Genomic DNA, 21,999 nt, shown 5'->3' with positions numbered 1-21,999 from the left:
ATAAACACTATTCTATTGGCTATAGTTTACTTGAAAATACTATGACAGCCTGGCCGGCGTGGTCAGTCATTGAGCGTCGACCTATGAATCAGGAGAGGTCACTGCTTGATTCCCGGTCAGGACACATGCCCAGGTTGTGGGCTCAATCCCCAGTGTGGGGCGTGCAGGAGGCAGCTGCCAATCAATGATTCTCTCTCATACTGATGTTTCTCTCTCTCTCTCTCTCTCTCCCTCTCCCTTCCCCTCTCTGAAATTAGAAAAAAAAATCATCAAAATACTAAGGCATGGGCATACAATCGTGTGTGTGTGTGTGTGTGTGTGTGTGTGTGAGAGAGAGAGCTTTAAGCTGCACCCTAGTGATAGCTAGGTAATGCTGCAGTCCCCTCATTGGGAATGAGCGCGTTAGCAAGTAAGACTCCCACCACAAGTCCTCACTTCGGAAAAGTCTCCTGCAGAGCCTTCTTCACCAGCATCACAGCTGTTAGAAGTGATTTTCTTCGCTGGCGAAATGAGGGGTGTTCCTGGAACTAGTCTCAAATGCTCTGGCACTGGCATGGCCAGAACGTGGCGAGCCCAGCAGCGCACGCCCCGCAGGCTGCTGCCCCGGGGCTAGGACCCCGAATCCTCCGAGTTCTGCCTCTGCTTGAGGTCTCCCTGTCGGACCTCGGTCAGGATTCCCTGATCCTGCCACAAGCGTATCACCGCGTCTGTCGCCAGGAAACGTCCATGCGAAGCCGTGTCAGACGGGCAGTGGGTAGGTCTCGCGCTTACAGAACCGCCGGAGGGGCTGTCCAGGTTGCTGCTGGAGGATAAATGCTTGCAGGTGCGGCAGGATCTGGCCGAGCCTTGTTCTCATGGCTTTTTGATGAACAGAGGTTCTTAAATTTAATGGAGTCAAAGAAGTCAATCATTTTGTGGTGGGTGCTTTTTGTGTCTTTAGAAATCCTTCTGTACCTAGAGATTATGAGGCCATCTCCCTACTTTAATCCTTCAGAACCTTTTATGGCACTGCCTCTCACAGGCAGGTCTTTCATTTCCTTGGAATTACATGTGTGGGGTGAGGGAGAGGTTAGTTCTTTGTTCTGTTTTTTCTCATGCGGAGGCCCGTTTACTAAGGCGCCCGACCTCTCCTCAGTGACTGCAAGGCTGCCTTGGTCAGTATCCAAGTGTCCAAACACACATGGGGCTCTCTCTGGGTCCTCCTTTTTTTTTTTTAAAAGAAAACAACACATTATTATTCTTTTTTTTATTTTTAGAGAGGGAGGGAGAGATAGAAACATAAACGATGAGAGAATCATGGATTGGCTGCCACCCGCACGCCCATACCTCCTGGTTCATAGGTGGATGCTCAACCACTGAGCCACACCAGCTGAGCTTGGTTCTCCATTTTGCTCCATTGGTTTACCTATCCGTGTGCCCACCCCACGCTGTTTATTACCGTACCTTCCTAATAGGTCTGGTGGAGCAGAGTGTTTCTTCCACTGCGACTACACCTGGCAGCTGGCTCTTGGGACATCTACGGCCCTCATCCACCTTGACCTACCGGAGACCGCCCACTTCTAGTCAATGAGGGCCACGGTGACAGATGGAGTTGGCTTCAGTCAGCCGACAGCAATGGCATTAACAGGTACCAAATGCTATGGGAAAGCCCATGCAGACCTCGCAGACCTTGTGACAAAAGGGACAGTTTCACCTCCTTCCAGGAGGGCAGTTCCCTTGCAGCCAAGCCCAGGGAATTTGGCCAAAACCAAAATCCCAAAATATCGGCCCTGCCTCTTACACGTCATCAACAGCCAGGGGTGGTAACTTCCACGTGGCTCCCCGAACAGCAGTTTCTTCCCTGCGGTGGGTCCCGACGAATTTGTGATCTCAGTTGGGCCCCAGCATCAGTCGGATGCAGGCAGCTGCTGCTATCCCTCACCGCTTCCGGATTCTACACTTCCTTTCCCAGATCAAATGTCCGGAGCTCCTGACGCCCTGGGTGAGGGGACTGGGACTCCCGAGAGAAGCTGGGTGGGCTGGGGGAGCAGCAGAAGAGTGCACGCTGGGCTCGGAGACCAGTTTCGGGGGAGGGTGCCAGCTGGAGCTTCCCAGCTGGTCAAGGTGACCCAAGGGTCCAAAGACGAAAAGAGGGGGAACTTGCCTCTGAGAGCTGGGAGGAGGAGTGTCCTTGCACCCGAGTGACTGTCCCTGTCCCTCTCCCCCACCCCCACCCCCTTCCCAAGGAGAGTGGAGTCAGAACATATCGGCCTCTATAAAATACATGCTTAAAGATTTTGGCCTCTTGAATTTTCACTTTCTAGAGAGGCCGCGAGTGGTATGCGAGTGCTAAGGCCTAAAAGGCCCGATTCATCGCCCAAACCGCCAATACTGTGACTGCGAGTAACTCTGCTGGGCCTCCGTGTCCTCATCTACACGATGGAACAATAAAACCTTCCTGCCCAGGTTCCGGAGAGATGAAACCAGGTCGTGACTGGCCAAGAGCAGATGGGCAATCGAGAGTGACGGTCTACCCTCCCTCGACGCCTCTGGCCACGAGATGGGATCGGTCCCCTCCCTGCCCCCCTTCACATTTTAAAAATTTTTATTATTTATTTAAACAAATTTTTTTGGTAAGGGATTATAAATTTATTAGGTCATCTGGGAAACCAGATGGGCTGAGCCCCAATTCAACTATGATTTATGTACCATAAAAACCACCCGCTATAAGCACACTAAATTCAGTGATATTTAGTAAATTACAGAGTTGTGCAACCATCACCACAGTCTAGTTTCAGGACCTTCCATCACCTCAAAAACTTCCCCCAACCTCATTCGCAACGGGTCTCCACTTCCACCGCCCAGCCCAGGAAACCACCGATCGCTCTCTCTCGTCTCGCCCATTTTGCCTTTTCTGCACATTTCACACGAATGAAGTCATACACTCTGCACTCCTCTGCAGCTGGCTTTTCCCACTGGGCGTCATGTTTTTTGAGACTCACCCACGTTGCAACACTTTATCAGTATTTCAGTGCGTTTTATCTAGTCGCCTAATGATGGCAGGGGAAGTGGCAGCTCTCGGGCTTACCTTGCAGTATTCATCGATTGCATCCAGCGGCGGGTTATCAGGAATTAATACAGCTGGGAACACCTGCAACCACGTCTCCGTGGGGATATAAGTTTTTCATTCTCTGGAGGATACACCTGGGGGTGGGTGGGTCATGTGATAAATTTCCCTTCTGAAGAAACTGCCAAGCTGTTTTTCAAAGCGGCTTCCAGCAGAACGAAGGCTCCAGTTTCTGCGCCTCAGTCACTCCCGGTCTTGTCTGTCTTGCTGATTAAGGCCAGTCTAGAGGCTGTGCAGGTACCTCCTATGGTTTTATTTTGCGCTGCCCGAATGACTAATGATGAGGAACCCCTTTTCTCGTGCTTATTAACCACTGGATAGCTTCCTTCTATTCAAGGCTTTTGTCCGTTTATAAGCTGGGTTGTCTTTTTATTACGGAGTTGCAAGAGTTCGTTACATCGTCTCAATACAAGTCCCTTATCAGATAATAGGATTTGTAAACATTTTCTCCTAACTAGTGGCACATCTTTCCATTTGCTTCATGGCATAGAAGCACAGAAGTTTGCAAGTTTATCCATTTTTGTCTTTTGGTGTCACATCTAAGAACTCTTCGCCTAAACTAAGGTCACGAAGGTTTCCTTCCAGAAGTTTTATAGTTTTCGCTCTTATGTTTAGGTGTGTGACCCACTGCGAGCTGATGCTGTCTGCATGGCGTGAGGTAAGGGTCCAACTTCCTGCTTTTTTGCATATGGATATCGCACTAACCCACACTGTTAAGATGATTCTTTCCTATTGAATTCCGTGGAGCCTTTGTTGCAAACCAGTTGCCTATAAATTTGTAAGAATTTAGACTCTCAATTCTGTTCCACTGACTGTATGCCGATCCTTCTGACAGCACCACTCTGTCTTGATTACTGCAGCTTTGTAGGGCGTTTAGGCCTCCAATTTCGTTCTTACTTTTTAAAAAATATATTTTTATTGATTTCAGAGAGGAAGGGAGAGGGAGAGATAGAAACATCAATGATGAGAGAGAATCATTGATCGGCTGCCTCCTGCACGCCCCACACTGGGGGTTGAGCCCGCAACCCGGGCATGTGCCCTGACCGGGAATCGAACTGTGACCTCCTGGTTCATAGGTCGACGCTCCACCACTGAGCCACGCCAGCTGGGCTTGTTCTTTTTCAAAATTGTTTTTGTTATTTTGGATCCCTTGCATTTCTCCATACACTTTAGGATCAATTCGTTAATTTCTACAAAAAACATCTACTAGGATTTTTTACAGAGATTGTATCGACTCTGTAGAGCAATTGGGGGAGAATTGCCATTTTAACACTACTGAGACTTCTATTCCATAATATGGCACGTCTCTCCATTCATTCGGAGCTTCTTCTGCTCAGCAATGTTCTATAATTTCAGTATACAAACCTCGAACTTCTTTTGTTAATTTTTTCCTAAGTAGCTTATTCTTTTCGATGTTAGTGTGAGTGGGATTATTTCCTTTTTAAAAAAATATGTTTTTATTGATTTCAGAGAGAGGAAGGGAGAAGGAGAAAGGGATAGAAACATCCATAATGAGAGAGAATCGATGATTAGCTGCCTCCTGCACCTCCCCTACTGGGAATCAAGCCTATAACCTGGGCATGTGCTCTGAAAATATGGACAAACCTTCATCCTTGTTGCCTCTGAGTTGGAAGATCACGGATGGTTGTTTTTTTCTAATTTCTTTACATTCCTTTCAACTGTACAGATTTTCATAATAAGCATCTTAGAGCCAGGAAAGGAAAAGAAAAAAAACCTGCCCGCAGGGCAGACGCAGGCAGGGGAAGTGGCAGCTCTCGGGCTTACCTTGCAGTATTCATCGATGGGTATCAGGCGTTTGACGGCCACGTCCCGGATGTGGCTTCGTCGGAAGAGGATTTTGCCTGCAGAGAATGAGAGCACACACGGCATTGGCAGGGAGCGGCGACCAGCTCGCGGCAAACTGGAGGGTGTGAGGTGCGTGCCTCTGGTAGGCCAGAGTGGTACCCAAACCCCTGGCTGTCATCACTGCCCCCTGCTGGGTACCCACGGGGCCTGATGACCCCAGGCGTGGTCCCCCAAAGCCCGGCTCACAGTTCTTTTTTTTTTTTTTTTTAAATATATTTTATTGATTTTTTACAGAGAGTAAGGGGATAGAGAGTTAGAAACATCGATGACAGAGAAACATCGAGCAGCTGCCTCCTGCACACCTCCTACTGGGGATGTGCCTGCAACCAAGGTACATGCCCTTGACCGGAATCGAACCTGGGACCTTTCAGTCCACAGGCCGACGCTCTATCCACTGAGCCAAACCGGTTAGGGCCCGGCTCACAGTTCTAGTGCAAAGGCTGGGGGAGGGGGGACCGGTGGAATGTTAAAGGAGGCGGGGACCAATCCGTGGAAGGAAGGCGCTCCTGCCCGGTGGAGAAGGAAGGTAGACCGGAGGGCCTGAGGTCCTCTGTCCAGCGCTGGGATTCTCAGGCTTCCTAGGCAGTGCAGCGAACCGCAGCTAAGCTCTAACCCAACAGCTCAGGCTCCCTTCCTCCTCCTGCTCCTCCACCTGCTTTCTGCTCTCGTCTACGTGCCCAGCATGCCACGCTGTCTCATGATTCTGCCCCTTCCCTCTGCCTGGAAATTCCAACCTCACCCACCATCCCCGGGGGGAAACTGGGGCCACTTCACCGATTGAGAGCTCCTGTCATTTCTGACGGCACACATCACGCTATTGATTTACGTCTTCTTCCCTAGCAGGCGTGGGCTCTGCACCAATAGGGACCGACTTTGTGTCCTCACCGTGGGGCTGACAGCTAAGGACAGAGGCGCAGGCTCCGCCGTGTCCCCGGGAGGGGGTGTGTGTGACACAACGACAGAGGCCTCACTCCTCTCCCTGTGCAGGGGCCGTGGGACGGGAGCCTCTGGGCACGTGTCAGGTGTGCGGCCATCGAGGGAGACGGGGAGCCTCGTGCCAATCGTGCTGCCCTGGGAAATGGGCAGCCGCATCTCTTCACGGCGACAACCTCCGTTACAGCCCAGCGCAGGGCTTAGCCCCTCACAGGAGGGTCGTGACTCTCTGGTTTCTTCAAACCTTTTAGATCAGTGGCTCTCAACCTTGGCTGCACATTACAATCACCTGGGAATCTTTTTAAAATCTTGATTCCCACTCCATAACAAAGAAACAGAATTTCCGGAGGATGAGGCCCAGAAATCAGGATTTTAAAAAGATTCCCAGGTGATTCTAATGTGCAGCCAAGGTTGAGAGCCACTGTTTTAGATGATACTGCATTATACTCTGCACCCAGCTGTTTCTTTTCTTCTGTTTCTTGTGGTTTTTTTTTTCTGTTAATCCTACCTGAGGATATTTTTCCATTGATTTTTAAAGAGAGTGGAAGGGAGGGGGAGAGACAGAGAGAGAGAAACATTGATCTGAGAAGAGACCCATGGATTGGTTGCCTCCCGCATGAGCCCTGACCAGGGCCAGGGATGGAGCCTGCAACCTAGGTATGTGCCCTTGACTGGAATCGAACCTGGGACCCTTCAGTCCGCAGGCCGACGCGCTATCCACTGAGCCAAACCGGCTAGGGCCCCAGCTCTGTTTCCTAAGACCTGCCACCCGCTGGCTAGGTCGCCATGGATGGGCAGCAGAGCTGGAGTTCCCGCTCGGGCCGGGCGCAGGGCAGGGCCGTGACCAGCACGTCCGTGGCCGGTACCTCCCAGGTGCAAGGCTGAGGGGGCCTGACCCCTTGTCTGCATCTGATGGGACGTGTTTCTGGGCTGAGTCACAGGGAAGAGGGCGAACGTGCACCCCTCCCTCGCTGCGGGCCACCCGCCTGGGGCGGACGGGGTGCTGGGCAGAGAACAGCCTTTTGTTTTCCGCGGTGGAGCGGTGGAGCGGGCCAGACTGTAATTTTTAATTTTCAAGCTGCGTCCTCTGCCAAGTTGGCCGGCCCAGCTCTGGCCGGGGAGGAGGACTGAACAGGGCGGCTCCCCTCCCCCTGCCTTTGTGCTCACGGGAGACTTGCTTTGTTGTGCTGACGTGGCGGGCTTGGCAGGAAAGTGACCCCTAGGAGCGGGCCGCCTCTCCCGCAGGTCCCTGCCCTCGGCCCCCGGCGGGCGGGCGTCGAGGAAAAGCGAAGAGGCGGCCTGGGAAGGGATGCCCCTGGCGTCCTGGGGCCCAGCGGGACCTCTCCAAGCTGCAGTGGGTGCCGTGAGCGGGGACACGGGGCCGAGGCCCTGAGAGCAGCATTTTCGTGAATTTGTGGGTGGAAGAGAATTACGTAAGCACGAAAGCTTTCAGGGCTTGGGGGAGGGTGGGCTCACGTGCCTCCCCGTCCTGGGAAGCTTTTCCAGAGCTGGCTTTGCCTTTCATCCAACAGTAAGACTTACAACTCAGTGCTCTGGAGAGAAACCTACATTTAATTTTTTGTTGTTGTTAATCCTCACCCGAGGATATTTTTCCATTGATATTTAGAGAGAGTGGAAGGGAGGGGGAGAGACAGAGAGAGAGAAACATCAGTGTGAGAGACACATCGACTGGCTGCCTCCTGCACGCGCTGGACCAGGGCCGGGGACCGAGTCTGCAACCAAGACACGTGCCCTTGACCAGAATGGAACCTGGGATCCTTCAGTCCACAGGCCAACGCTCTCTCCACTGAGCCACACTGGCTGGGGTGAGAAAAACCTACATTTCAGAGCCCAGTTCAACTTGAGTGTTCAGGCTGAGCATTTAAGAGGAACGTCTCCAAGATAAGAAATACCAAGAAATTCCGAAGGAATGTCACGGGGCCCTGTTTCTGCCTTTACTGAGAGCCTACGGTGTCCGGGAGAGAAGCTGCGAGGCAGGCGGCACGCCCCGCTTTATGGATGGGGACCCCGAGGCCCAGTGGGGACCGGGGTGGGTGTCGTCCGCCTGTCACGGGCTGGAGCCCGGACTCCTGGCTGCTGCAGCTGGAACTCCGGGTTCCTCCAATAGGAAAGAAAATTCCAGTGTGATTGCACACTCTCCCCATGGAGGAACGAAAACATTTGCTGTTCCAGGCACATGATCCTCCCAGTGGACGGGGTCTGGCAAACGCCTCTGCCCAGCCTCTAAGCCCACTCGACATGACGGCATCTGGGAGAATCCACTCCTGTGCCCACTGCAGGACCCGGGGGGCAGGGGTGGGGGGAGCCTGGGCACCTGGGTGACCTGGGAGTTTACCCCACTGAGGGGCCTGCTCCCTCTTCTGCAACATGAGGAGGATCGGAAGGGTCCCTTCAGCTCGAAGTACGTGTGATTTCGGGTGGTGTCAACTCGCTGAAGGTCTGTACATAAAAATGACGGTGAGTGCCGATTGCTGCCAGATTTGTGCCAGGCACGCATCTCACCCTCGTAACAACTCTGTTACTGAAGTGCCATGATTATCTCCATGTGCAAAGGAAGAAATGGAACTTTGTGTGCGGAGGTAGTTCACCCGAGATAACAGAGGGGCGGAGCCTCGGTATGTGCAGCTGAGAAACGGGCACGCAGTGCCCACCCTGCCAGGTTGCTCTGAGGACGAAATGAAGTAATGAATGTAATGTGCTTAGCCCAGCGCCTGGCACAAAGCAGACATCCAACCAGGGGTAGCTACTGAGACAATAACACTGGCTTGGGTGTAACCTACTTTCTTTTCTTTTGTTAATCCTCACCTGAGGACATTTTCCATTGATTTTTAGAGAGAGTGGAAGAGAGAAGGAAAGACAGAGAGAAACATTGATGTGAGAGAGACACATCGATTGGTTGCCTCCTGCACGTGTCCCGACGAGGGCCCAGGCCAGGGAGGAGCCTGCAACCGAGGTATGTGCACCTGTCTGGAATCGAACCCAGGACCCTTCAGTCCGCAGGCCAACGCTCTATCCACTGAGCCACACCAGTGAGGGCTATAACCTACTTTCTGAGCTGAGGCCTGAGGTTACTCCTTTGGTAAGGAATTTTTTAGGAGGAAAGGGACATGCATGCCTTTATTACATTAACTCCTCCCCAGTGCCTGGAGCGGTGCCCGGCATCAGAAAGTCTGTGGTGGGTAGGCAGGTGGAATTTCTATAATGCTCCCCTCCTCCCAAGATGGCCCACCCTGACCCCTGAGCCTGTGACTATGATGGGATCTCTACAGGCCACCGTTTCTTTACAAGATTATCCTGCATCAGTCAGGTGGGGACGACGCAATCACATGCGTCCCTCAAAGCAGGCAGCTCCCTCTGCGGGGGCAGCCGGGGCAGTTGGAGACATTTAAAGCCCAAGAAAGACTCGATGCCTCACTGCTGGCCTGAGGATGGAGGGGCCACAGAGAGGGGATGCAGGCAGCCTGGCTGACACGAGCAAGGACACCGGCACCTCAGTCCTGGAGCGGCAGGAACTGAATTCTGCCCCCGATCCTCCAGATAAGACCTGGGCCCGGACAAGACCTTGATTTTGCCTTGTGAGACCCTAAAACAGAGTACCCAGTGGAGGCCTCTGCAACTTCCGACCGAAAGAACTGTGAGATAATGAGTGGGTGCCATTTTAAGCTGCTAAATCGGTGGCAATTTGTTAAGGAACAACAGAGAAATGATACAGTAGCCATAAGAGAGGCCACGCGTTTTAAAACTTCACGCGCTTAATGATTCCCATTTTAGAGGTAGGAGAAACTGAGGCTCCCAGAGGTGAGGTGTCTGGTCACTGGGACAGTGCCCCAAGGAGGACGCGCTGAGAGATCCGGGAGCAACGCTGGATCCCCCCAGGCCCATCTCAGGGTTTGCCTCTCACCTACCTGGCAGGAAGGGGATGATCCGCTGTTTGGGGTCCTTCTGTCCTCCTTCCATGGGAAATTTGTCCAACATCTGCATCTGTCAAGGGAGAAAAACACCAAAATATATGATGTGTGCACCTCTGACGGAATTATCTGGCACGTGAGACTGGAATCCTAAAGGAATGCATTATCTGACATCCTAAAGCTCACCCTGTTCATCTTTTCAGAAGCCACACTAACCAGGTAAGTCTGTGTCAAGGGGACTGAGGGTTTCCATGAAGCCATTCCTCACGCCCACAGCTGCCCGACCTGTGAAGGCTCAGAGCTGGGCGTGGCCACTCTAGGTTCTCCCAGGGGTCTCCGGCCACAGCACCTGAAATGTGACAACACCCCCGGGGCCACCAGAAGTCCATGGACGGCGGGCCATCATGTTTCCTAAGAATTGCTGGGTGGTGTTAAGGACCAAGCCACTGAGACCTAATTATGACATCCCCCCGCCCCACTGGGAGTTCCCCAGGTTGGCTCTACAGACAGCTCTGTGCCCGGCGCTGCTGGCCCGGGGCGTATAGCAACTAAAGAGGCGGCTGAAGAGGAAATGGGCCATTACAGGGTGGTGTCGAAAGCACGGGGAGAGGAAGGCGTGGGCTGCCGTGGACAGAGGAGGAACGGAAACAGAGGTCCTGAAACAAAAACCTCTCAGAGCGCAAGAGCCGCCCCTCTGACCTTTGAAGGAATGAATGGGAAAGATCTGATCGGATCTACAAAATCGCAGAGATCGCTGCTCGGGTTCCCGGGGAAGTGACACCAACTTGCAGGGTGACTTCTAGGTTAAAGCCGGGCTGTGGGGTCATTAGCGCTGCCATCAGGTATCTGGTCCTCCTTCTCCTGAGCACCTGGCAGATGTGAACGTCCCCACCCCCTTGAAGTGGGATGTCGTCAAGTAAATGTGAGCAGCCGAGACAGGTGTCACTCGGGGCGGAAGAGCCGTGAATGGTGCGTGATTCACCACTGTCCACTTCCTTCTGCCCTGGCGACTGGCCACGCTCCAGACAGTGGCTTCTCTGCCTGTGCGGGTCCTGGAGGGTCCCAACAACCTTTGATGGACATGTAGCCCGAGTGAGAAATAAACATTTTTTACTGTTATTGCACAGTGAGGCTGTTTATCATAGCAGCATATCCTAACCCGACCTGACTTTTCAACACCAGCACATACTGGGCACTCAATAAAAACCGACTAAAGCAATGAATGCAACTGAGTAAAATGGGGGGGGGGGGGGCAGCTTTAGGAATGTTTGCCAAGTACCCCTGATTAATAACATTTGTATTACTAATCCTATCCTATATAATAAAAGGGTAATATGCAAATTGACCCTAACGGCGGAACGACCAGTCGCTATGGCGCGTATTGACCACCAGGGGGCAGACGCTCAATGCAGGAGCTGACCCCTGGTGGTCAGTGTGCTTCCACAGCAGGAGTACTGCTCAGCCAGAAGCTGGCTCCTGGCTGGCCAGCACAGCAGTGGTGGCAGTGCTAAGGATGTCTGACTAACAGCTTAGGCCCACTCCCCCTGGGCTGCCAGAGTAATGTCTGACTGCCAGCTTAGGTCTGATCCCCAGGGGAGCACCCCCCCACCCCAATGCACAAATTCTCATGCACCAGGCCTCTAGTCTTGAATAATAATGCGCAATCCCTACGGACATCTGACTGGCAGCTGACTGTTAACAAGCCTTCTTCTACATGTGGCTCTCTCTGACCTTCATAACCCTGTGAAATAAATGTATGATCCGTGTGTCCCAGATGGGGAGACTGGGGAGCAGAGAGGGACAGTGAACTGTCTCAGGTCACACGGCCCAGTGGGAATCTAGCCAGTTCAAGTACCTTGATCCAAATGCCCTTCTCTTTCCCCGGGATCACGCTCTTAAACAGTTTTGGAGTCATGTGAACATGAAAAATTGGCTTCAAATAAGGAACGTTCGCTATTCCACGCACAGGTGAGCAGCAGGGTGATAAACCGGTCTCTGCTGGAGTGTTTGAAGGATTTGTCTAACACTATCTTCTTTTCCCGTCTTCATTTTACTGAAGACGATGTTTGCCAACAGGGAGCACCATGAAAGCGAACTTTTACTCTCAGGCCTTGTCCTGACTTGCTTTTCCCCACAGAAGTGTGGCCCGAAGGGCAGAAGTGTTACTGGTTAATTTGAGGCAGCAGATCTGGGTTAATGCTGCAGCGTCTAACCACAGCGATTCTACCCCGGGAGCCAGGCGGCCCTGAGCTTCACCCGGTGCCTCCTCATGCCAGCGTGTCCTTGGCCGGATCCCATCCGCAGAGCGAGGCACACAGCCCGTTGGCAGGGTGCTGCGGCAGTGAATGCTGGGGGGAGAGGGGGCTCTCCGGGACATCCTAGGGCAGTGGTCAGCAAACCACGGCTCGCGAGCCACATGCGGCTCTTTGGCCCCTTGACTGTGGCTCTTCCACAAAACACCACGTGCGGGCGCGCACGTACAGTGCGATTGAAACTTCGTGGCCCATGCGCAGAAGTCGGTTTTCGGAAAGGGGATAGACAAAACAAGTATACAAGACGAGTGTGGATGGGAGAGTTGGAAGGGGTCGACCTCAGCGAACGTACCTCAATCAGATTGAGGATGTTTTTAGCAAAGGCCAGCTTAGGAGTTCCCTAATTAAGTTAATAACAATGTATCTACCTATATAGTTTAAGTTTAAAACATTTGGCTCTCAAAAGAAATTTCAATTGTTGTACTGTTGATATTTGGCTCTGTTGACTAATGAGTTTGCCGACCACTGTCCTAGGGGCTCAAGGAGAAATCATCTTGCGCTCTGCCCAAAATAAATCTATATTTTTTAATTGAATGTATTGGGCTGACATTGGTTAATAAAATGATCTCAGTTTCAGGTGGACAATTCTATGACACATCATCTGTACTGTATATTGTGCAGAATAGAGTTCTTCTTCGGAAAGTTATTTGGGAACAAGTTTGAGTCGTTTGTGAGGTTGGGTGGGTTTTTTTATTGTTAAGTATCCAAAACATAAAATTCATGCCCTCAACCATCTTACGTGTTAAATGGTGTTATGTACATTCACATTGTTATGCAGCCATCAGCACCATCATCTCAGAACCTCTTCCTCACTCCAAACTGAAGCTCTCTATCCATGAAACCCAGCCCCTGGCAGCCACCCTTCCACCTTGTCTCCAGCATCTATTCTCGGTCGCGAGTGAGTGGGATCCCCCAGGGTCTGTTCTTTGTGACTTGGCGTGTCGTCAAGGTTCATCCACGTTGTATCACGTGTTGGAATGTCCTTCCCTTTTAAGGCTGAATAACATTCCACGGTGAGGCGGTGTGTTATGATTGGCAGAACTCAGCTATCCGAGCCCCCTCGGTGGCCGGCGCTGGGCTGTCCCATAGAACTGTCTGTCGCGACGGACACGTCCTACCTCTGCTGTCCCTGACGGTGCCACCAGTCCCCAGGGGCTACTGAGCACGTGAAACGTGGCTCCTGCCACTGAGGAACTCAACTGTTAATTTCACGTAATTGTGATGAATTTACATCTGCATTCATTTAGCCTCCTGTGGTAATCCTGGTGACAGGGCTGGGCGGGACTCTGACATTTATCCTCTCTTTTCGCCAGACCCGGTTTCACTTCATTTTCTTTATCATCCAACCAACGGGGCCCGCTGTTCGCAAGGACGGGCGATCAGAGGCCTGGGGGCTATTCTGCTTTTGGTCTCAGTGAGCCCAGGTTCACAGGCCACACGCTGCTTCTATCCAGGGGACTGTCACATTGGCAGCCACAGGCTTTACGGCAGACCAGCCCCTCCCCGGGGACCCCAGCCCCTCCCCGGGGACCCCAGCCCCAGGCTGTCTGCAGCGGCAGGAGCAGAGGCATGCCCCGCCACGTCCGACCACAGACGCTGTCCCTGTAAGCCGGAAATCCCACGTGCCTCTTCCTAGACGATAAAAGGAAGCAGCGCTCAGGGTGAGGAGGACTGGAAACCTGGGAGAAGTGAGTCAGTGTGGGGGCAGGGAAGGGGGGCGAGAGGAGACGGAGCCACGTCACACGGACACAGCCCAGGCCTCCAGTAGGAACGAGAGAACGCTCCGTCAGCAGTTTTCAAGACCCCAGCCTGTGGCGGAGGGAAAGGAGACGTCTGTCCAAGGGAAACACCGTGGAGGCTGGCGTGGGGCCCGCACGTGGTTCATGCCCGCGGTGGACTGGACGTGGTTCCCTCGGTCTCCCAAAGCCCCGTGTCCCCGGGTGGCCAGGGCAGGCGGTGGAGAAGGCTGGGGTCCGTCACACGCAGCTGCGGGCGCTGGGGAGCCACGTGGTCCTCAGAGCAGGGCGTGGCGATGCACCTGGCCCTGCTCTACACCGTGGAGGGGTTTCTGTGGAGACTCCGTCCCCGTGAGGAGCTGCTCTGTCTAACGGTGGGCACGCACGCCCTGGTGTCCTGTGCCACGCGTGCGCCCCTCCAGTCTGTCCACTTCTCTCATCCTTCCTGCCCCTCCCCAGGCCGGGTCAGCACTGTCCCAGCCCGACCCCCTCCACCACCTCCTCATCGGTCCATGGTAGGTACTTGGAAGGTATCTGTGCAAAGAAGGGATGAATCAATGAATGAGCAAATGCATGAAAAAAGGGGGTTCGCTGATGCAGCCAGCCACTGTCTAAAAGCAGACATTACATTCCAGGGGCAGCCACAGAACTGCCTCTTCCTACTTTACAAATGAGGAACCGCTAACTGTGGGAAAAGACCACGACAGCATTTTCTCAGCGACACGTCATCACCATGGCCACAGCTCCTCACCGGGGAGGGAAGACACATTCCATGAAGCATGTATAACACCCCAATTTCAGAAGGTTAACGTCTGGCGCAAAGACTGTGTCGGAGGGTCCGGCAAGGGCAGTGTTTGGAGAAATACGGTTGGTGCGCCCTGAGCAGGTGTTGGCCAAGGTCTTGCTGGGAACCTGCTGGGGGAGTGAGAACTGTGCAGTTCTGCCAGCCCTACCTGCCTCCAGAAGAGACGGGAGGACACACTCCCTTCCCGTTGGCTTCTGCGGTGGAGCACGGGGGCTTCTGGGAAGACAGTCCCCAAAGCCCACAAGTGCACTATGGTCGTCGAACTCGCCTGAGCGAGACAGATCAGTCCCAGCTCAATCACAACTGGAAACAAAGGATATTTACAGCACAACTTGGGACAGCCTCTCCCGTCTCCACATCTCAGTCCCTCCTCTCGGGAGAAAGGAAGGAGCAGATCAAAAAGCTGCCTGCAGCATGGCGTAGGCTCTGTGAACTGAGGCTAGGACAGCGATATTCGAGCGGCATGCCCCAACAATTTTTAAAACGTGCGATACCTGACTGTTTAGTCAGGGACACTGACCTCTTTTCCCTTAGATTGTCCAATTAAAAACAAAAATTACAACAGCCCGGCCCATGTGGCTTGGTGGTTGAGCATCGACCTATGAACCAGGAGGTCACAGTTTCCTTCTCAGTCAGGGCACATGCCCGGGTTGTGGGCTTGATCCCCAGTGGGGGGTGTGCAGGAGGCAGCTGATCAGTAATTCTCTCTCATCACTGATATTTCTATCTCTCTCTCCCTCTCCCCTCTTCTCTGAAAACAATATATATATATATTTTTTACAAATAGAGTGTGTGCTTACACACACACACACACACACACACACACATACACACACCAGCCAACACATCAATAGCCGTCTGGTATGAATGGATCAAAATTATACCTATTTTTTTTTTTGTCACATCGGCAAAAAAATATATTTTTTTGGTGTGCCTCAGAATTTTAGAAATTAGCCTATGTGTGCCAGGAGATGAAAAAGGTTGAAGAATCGCTGACCTAAGAAACGGCTCCTCCCCAAAGAAGTATCCCTCTGGGTCCCCACAGCTCGCAGTGTTCCCGCCTGCAGGACACGGCTGGCGCTTCTCCGAGGGCCCCCTGCCAGGCGCAGTGACCCAGCTGGCTCTGTGCCCCTGCTGTCGGAATTCTGCAAGATGCCGAGCTACCGTCCTGCTCCCTCACGCCTCTGCACCTCCACACACCTGCCGTTCTCCAGGTGGAACGCCCGCCCCCACCCTGTCTGTGGGTCAGCTCCTTACTCTTTCGTCTAGACCAGCGGTTCTCAACCTGTGGGTCGCGACCCTTTTGGGGGTCAAATGACCCTTTCACAGGGGTTACCTAAGACCATCGGAAAACACATATATAATTACACATTGTTTTGGTGATTAATCACTATGCTTTAATTATGTTCAATTTGTAACAATGAAAATACATCCTGCGTATCAGATATTTACATTACGCTTCATAGCAGTAGCAATATTACAGCTATGAAGTAGCAACAAAAACAATTTTATGGTTGGGGGTCACCACAACATGAGGAACTATATTAAAGGGTCGTGGCGTTAGGAAGGTTGAGAACCACTGGTCTAGACCCTCTGTCACCTCCTCCAGGAAGCAAGCCCGGCCTGAGCTCCCTGGCCGGGACAGACGTCCCTTTCTGAGCCCCCGGAGTTGCTTGGGCTCAGCAAATGCTTAGCTGTGCTTCCCCAGGGAAGCCCTGGCCCCAGTGGTGGCCATGACCCTCGGCCTGGGAACACACTGAGCCAGTGGGAAAACTCAGAGGGCAGAGGTCGCCTGGCACAGAGTACAGGAGACCCTCGGACACCGAGGCCCCTTCGTGAAGGGATCGTGAACGGCGCAGGGCAGCCCTCTCTGCAGGGCAGACTGCCCACATCTTACGGGGGGTGCCACATGGGCCTTCAAAGGGCAGCTCCGGGCAGAACTCCAGGAGGCAAATCGACCTTTGAAAAGAGATTCGCAGGCAGTCCTGGACCTCAAGAACACAGCGGTGCAGCTTCCGACTCGGCCCCACGTGGGCTTACATCCCAGCCACGCTGCTCCCCGGGCGCGTGACTGCCCTCTGAGCGTCAGCTTCCCGTCTGTGGTGCGGACACAATACTCGCCTCCTGCTTGTGAGGACCAAACGAGAGGACATAAAACGGGCACCGTGCATCTCATTTCAGTAAATGGCCATCCACACCTTTAACGACATCACTTAACCAGCCCACGTTACCTCCAGGCGTCGCCCTCAGCTCCGCGGCATCCCCATCACCCTGGTGCCCTCTGCCACACTCTGACGGACCCAGCGAGGGCAGACAGGGAGCGGCAGAGAGGCCCGCCGAGGCCACACAGCTGGCAAGACAGGCGGCTGGGACCTGACACCAGGGCTTCCCATTCCATGCCCGGGACTCGATGGTCTACATCAGGGGTCCTCAAACTACGGCCCGCAGGCCACATGCAAATACAAATATTGTATTTGTTCCCGTTTTGTTTTTTTACTTCAAAATAAGATATGTGCAGTATGCATAGGAATCTGTTCATAGTTTTTTTTTTTTTAAACTATAGTCCGGCCCTCCAAGGGTCTGAGGGACAGTGAACTGGCCCCCTGTTTAAAAAGTTTGAGGACCCCTGGTGTACATCCTTATGTGCATGACACGCGTGGCCAGAGGCCAACCAGTGGTGACGGCTGACTATCAGGGTCCAGATTTTCTGAGACAAGAGTCAGGCAATCACATCAGAAAGTGAACTGTCGTAAAGGGGGGCATGTTTGCTAGTGTTTGATTTTAAGGCTCTTTTCCCACAAAGGAGCCTGAGCCCAGCTCCTTTCTTACCCCCGGCGGCCTCTCTGTAGGCTGTTCCCCCTGCCTACGTGCCCTGCCCCCACCGGAGGGGACAGTGACTGTTCTCTGTTACCCGCAGCTACCCGCCCTTCCTTGGAAGCAGTGCTCTGCTTTCTTCTGGGGAGCCTTCTCTGTCAGTTACACACTTCGGCGGGATGCTGATTTCACTCGTCCCTGGGATGGCCCTGAATGGCTGTCCACTGACCCACGATGAAGCAACGAGACTTTTGCTTAAACTGTCGGGGTGTTCTCTTTTCCCTGAAGGCGCCGAACGGAACTCACGGGTACAGCTTGGACCGGTGGCCACCACGTGCCTGGACACGAAAAAAGTCAAGTGGAGAACAGCAGGTCCTGATTGACACGGTGGCCCCTAGATCCAGCCAGACCTGACGCCAACTCCCCTTGGTCTCTCAGGTGCTTTTAGCTCATCCATGTTCTTTCTGAATAATCCATCCTAACCGGGTTTCTGTCATCTGCGACTAAAACAGTTCTGACTAAAACAAGATCTCCCGACCAGAAAGTGGCAGCATCTGGACCCACGCCCGGGATCTTACCCACTCTATTAAACTGGCACCATCCCCTGCTCTAAACGCTGCCAATTCCCGATAATCCCAACAGCTGACATTTGCTCAGGGCTCCACAGCCCAGAAACTGCTCTCACACACATCATCACTTCAAAAAATAAAAATAAAAAAATATCAGATACACTTCACATACCAGAAAATTCACCCTTTTAAAGCATACAATTCAGGGGTTTTTGGTATATTCAGAAGGTTGTGCAACCATCCCCCCATCTAATTCCAGAACATTTTCATCCACCCGGAGAGAAACCCTGTACCCATCCGTCTCTCCCACTCTCCCCTCCTCCCAGCGCCTGGCAACCACTAATCTGCTCTGTCTCTGTGGCTTTGCCTCTTCCCAACACACATCATCGCTTTTAACTCCATAGGAACCTTGTCAAGTAGCCACTAGGAGCCTGGACAGCAGAGCGGCTAAGACTGTGGTCTGGGCCGTCGCCTGCCCAGCTTCAAATCCCAGCTCCGATGCCCACTGGCTGTGTGACCTGGGGCAAACCCTGTGCCCTCTCCCAGCCTGGGTTTCTCCATCTGCACAAGGTGCTAAGCTTGACACGAGGATTACATGAGTCACGGCACCCAGAGGCTGAGCAGCCCGAGCTCTAGAAAGCCGGCTGTTTCTGTGATCAGCACCCCACGCAGCTGATGAGCGCCATCAGGCACAGAGGGGTTAAGGGGCCTGCCCTCCCCATACTTTTTTTTTGAAGTGATGATGTGTGTGAGAGCCAAGTTTCTTCTGAAAAAAAAAAAAAAAAAAAAAAAAAGCCAAGGCTACTCGCCAGACAGGAGGGAGGGGAAGGGAGGGCGGAATCATGAAATCATCGAACTTGAGGGTGTTGCAGCCCCACACGGGCTGGCCTCCCCGCCTGGGCCTTGGGAACAGCTGACTCCTGCCCTAACTCCTTCCAGCTGCCCGCTCTGCGCTGCGGGGGCCGGAGGCCAGCGGGTCCAGGAGAGGGGACCCTCTGGAATTCCACGCCTTTCCCGTCCAGCTGCCCATCTGGGACTCTTTAAAGGCGGCTGAAGCGCTGTCTTTGGACGACTTCCTTTCAGGAGGGCGGTCTGAGGCCGTATTCACCTACAGCAAACCCCCAATTATTACCGGTTATGCTGAGTGGGGCGGAAAAACTTCACTTTGAAGTTCTGGTTAGAAATCCGCAAGTTGAGTCACAACAGGAGGGTGCAGGGAGCACAGGCTCTGGGGCAGGGCGCCTGCGGTCCGACCCTGGCCAGCATTCCCAAACAGGGTCCCCTCGGGCAAGTCCCGTCTGAGCGGAGGGACAGCAGATGACAGCTGACAGGCGTACAGAGCCAGGCACAACTGGGTCATACCAGGAGCACGCGGAAAGGGCTTTCATTCTCAATGTGCAGACGGGGAAACTGAGGCCCAGACACATACAGAGGCGTCACCAGGCTGAAACCTAAAGGGGCAAAAGGCTGAGATCTGAAGCCAGCCTGTCTCACCCTGAAGTCAAGGTCTGAAGCCGGGGCTCTCCTGGAACAGGGAGCTGATGACAGCCAACCTCCTCTGCCCCTGCCTCTTCCCTGGTGCTCCCAGGGCCTCCTCCCGCCTCTGCTCTGCCCTCCTCCTCCAGCTCTTCCTGCACCAGCAACCCCAGCTCTCCCGCCGCAGCCGCCAGGTCAGGTGGACCGACCCAGGTCTCTGACAATCAGATTCTCAACCCCGGAGCCCGGAATCGGCACCTAGAAACCCCAGTGCGTTGACAACAGGGAAGGACACTTCCACTCGGGGGCCGAAGGTGCTGTGTGGGGGATGTGGGCCAACAGGCAAGTGGAGGAAGCTGGGCTGGAGAGGTCGTTGGGAAAAGGAAGCAGGTTCGATGGCAGGTCCTGCGGCCACAGTGACACGCGGCCCGGGAGCCGCCGGGCCTGCGCAGGGCCATCCTGCTGCGGGTCCTGAGCCCGGCGGGCCCGGCTGCACTTCCTGCTCTGTTTCCATGGGGCTCACCTGCCTCTTGCCATCAATCCGCCCCGCTCCGCTCTTCCCGTCTGAGCTGGCTGAGTGGTGTTTGCGCTGTGGGTGTCAGTGATCCCTAAGCGAGCTATCATGCCTGCCCCTGTTCTCTGCCCCGTGTCCTTTCTTGGAGGCATCACACAGGCCAGAGGCCTCTGAAAGCAAAATACAGGAGCCCTCCCTGTGCAGACCCTCAGGGCGTGAGAAGTCCGTCACTTGCAAAACGTGGACTCGATTCTCACTCTGAACCGAAGACCTGCCGCAATGGATCTGCATAAACACCCGTGATCTGGGTACGAGGGTGTGGCTCTCGATCATTATCACACAGGACCGTGCCTCCTGCTTCTGGCGCCGGCCATCACCGCCATCGTCTGCCTTCCCCACCCCCGGCCTGCTCCTGCCAAGTCCATGGTAGATGGAATCTGACCCTCTTTTACACACTCGTCTATTTACATTCGGAGCATGCTTGCTGCGGACCAGAAGAAACACATCTGTGTATGATCCTGTTTGATTTCGTTACACAGTGAACACAGAACATCACCACATGCATTACATGTCAAACACTGAGGTCACTGGTGTCTCAATCGCTTCCCAGCACACGTGACTCTGGCAGTTACGGAAACAGGCCAGGAGAACTTGGCTATCCCCGCTCCCCCTTGGAAAGAATGAACACAGGCTCTGACTGTTCCGTTTGCCATTTTCAGGGACAGATGAAGTCCGTACAACCAAGAACGCCTGTGGTTAACATCACCCAACTTCCAGAGAACATGCGAGGCCAGGAGCCGGGCTGGTGTGTGGAGGACAAGGGCTCTCTGCTGGCGGCCCCACAACGCCTACGTGACACCCGATCACAACTGTTCTCTCCGGCTCCCAGGCCCCACCCCCGACGCCAGGGGCGGTGCAGGAACCCGACAATCCCACTGGCCATCACATTCTTTCGCCATCTTGACAGGCTTAGAGATGAGCCTATGAAACAACCCCGTGTTTGCTGGACCTTCTGGGAAGTGACCTTTCCCTCTTTCCTGCTGACTGCGTGCCCAGAGCATTTTGCAACCACGTGGGATCTGAGGATCAAGCCAACGCGATGGAAGCAGGAATGCAGAACGAGAGGAAAGAGCTGGGTGAAAGGACACAGGGGAAAACCCTGGATCAAGCGGTGCCTGAAGCCCACACGGCTTCTTCTCCTGGGGCATGCAGTTACACCAGCCCAGAACTCCCCACTGACTTAAGCCAGTTTGAGTAGGGTTTCCTGCAACTGAAGCACCCTACCAGGCACAGAGGAGAGACACTCAGCTCAGCAGGGGTCCCTCACTACCCAGCAGGGAGCACTTGCTGGTTCAGGAAGCCGGGTAAGTTCTTGGGGCCTGTGTTTTCTGAAGAACTGCATTTTGTCATATTGGGCCCTGTGACTTCTCCTGCAGACACGCTTGCTTTAAGTTGCTGTTCTTTGGTGACATCAAGATAAAGCTACAGTCCCAAAGATTGTAGTTCTTTTACCCCCGTGGGGGTGAGCTGACACCGAGCTGTCCACATTGGCCGGGTGCCCTATGGGACGGGTGGCACTCGCGGTTGTCGGTTCATTTATTAGTTCATTCATTTATTCACCAAATGTGACTGGACACATCCAAGTCCTTGAAGAAAACACAAGTTCAAGATCTGCACGCCAAAGCCACACCGATGTCCAGGTCATGCTCTGTTCTGGAGCCATCCGCATGCAGCCTTTCTTTTATTTGGGAAATATTGACGATCAAAGCCTAAAGCAATATGTCCCCAAAGTGATGGACATCTTTTTTCTTTTTTAAGGAGGAATGTCCACACATCTGCATGTCACCCTTGTGCAGGAGCCACGCTCACCTTTTCTATATCGTGCTAATTTTAGTGCACGTGCTGCTGAGGCGGACACATGGACGGCATTTTTAATTCT

General features: G+C 53.4%; 1 protein-coding gene across 1 annotated transcript in view; it reads right to left on the bottom strand.

The window, feature by feature from the left end:
• Positions 1-21,999, bottom strand: part of SH3PXD2B (SH3 and PX domains 2B) — an 87,649-nt gene that overhangs the window by 35,383 nt on the left and 30,267 nt on the right. The window contains exons 3-4 of the mRNA XM_070414404.1: positions 9,832-9,907; positions 4,892-4,968 (exon numbers count right to left, since the gene is read on the bottom strand). Coding sequence (XP_070270505.1) covers positions 4,892-4,968; positions 9,832-9,907 — 153 coding nt within the window. The remainder of the gene's footprint in view (positions 1-4,891; positions 4,969-9,831; positions 9,908-21,999) is intronic.

Source organism: Myotis yumanensis, unplaced genomic scaffold (genome assembly GCF_028538775.1).
Source record: "Myotis yumanensis isolate MYYU_CA2020_CCGP unplaced genomic scaffold, mMyoYum1.0.hap1 SCAF_5, whole genome shotgun sequence".
In the NCBI taxonomy this organism is placed as follows: Eukaryota; Metazoa; Chordata; class Mammalia; order Chiroptera; family Vespertilionidae; genus Myotis; species Myotis yumanensis.
This window is presented reverse-complemented; position numbering and strand designations above follow the sequence as displayed.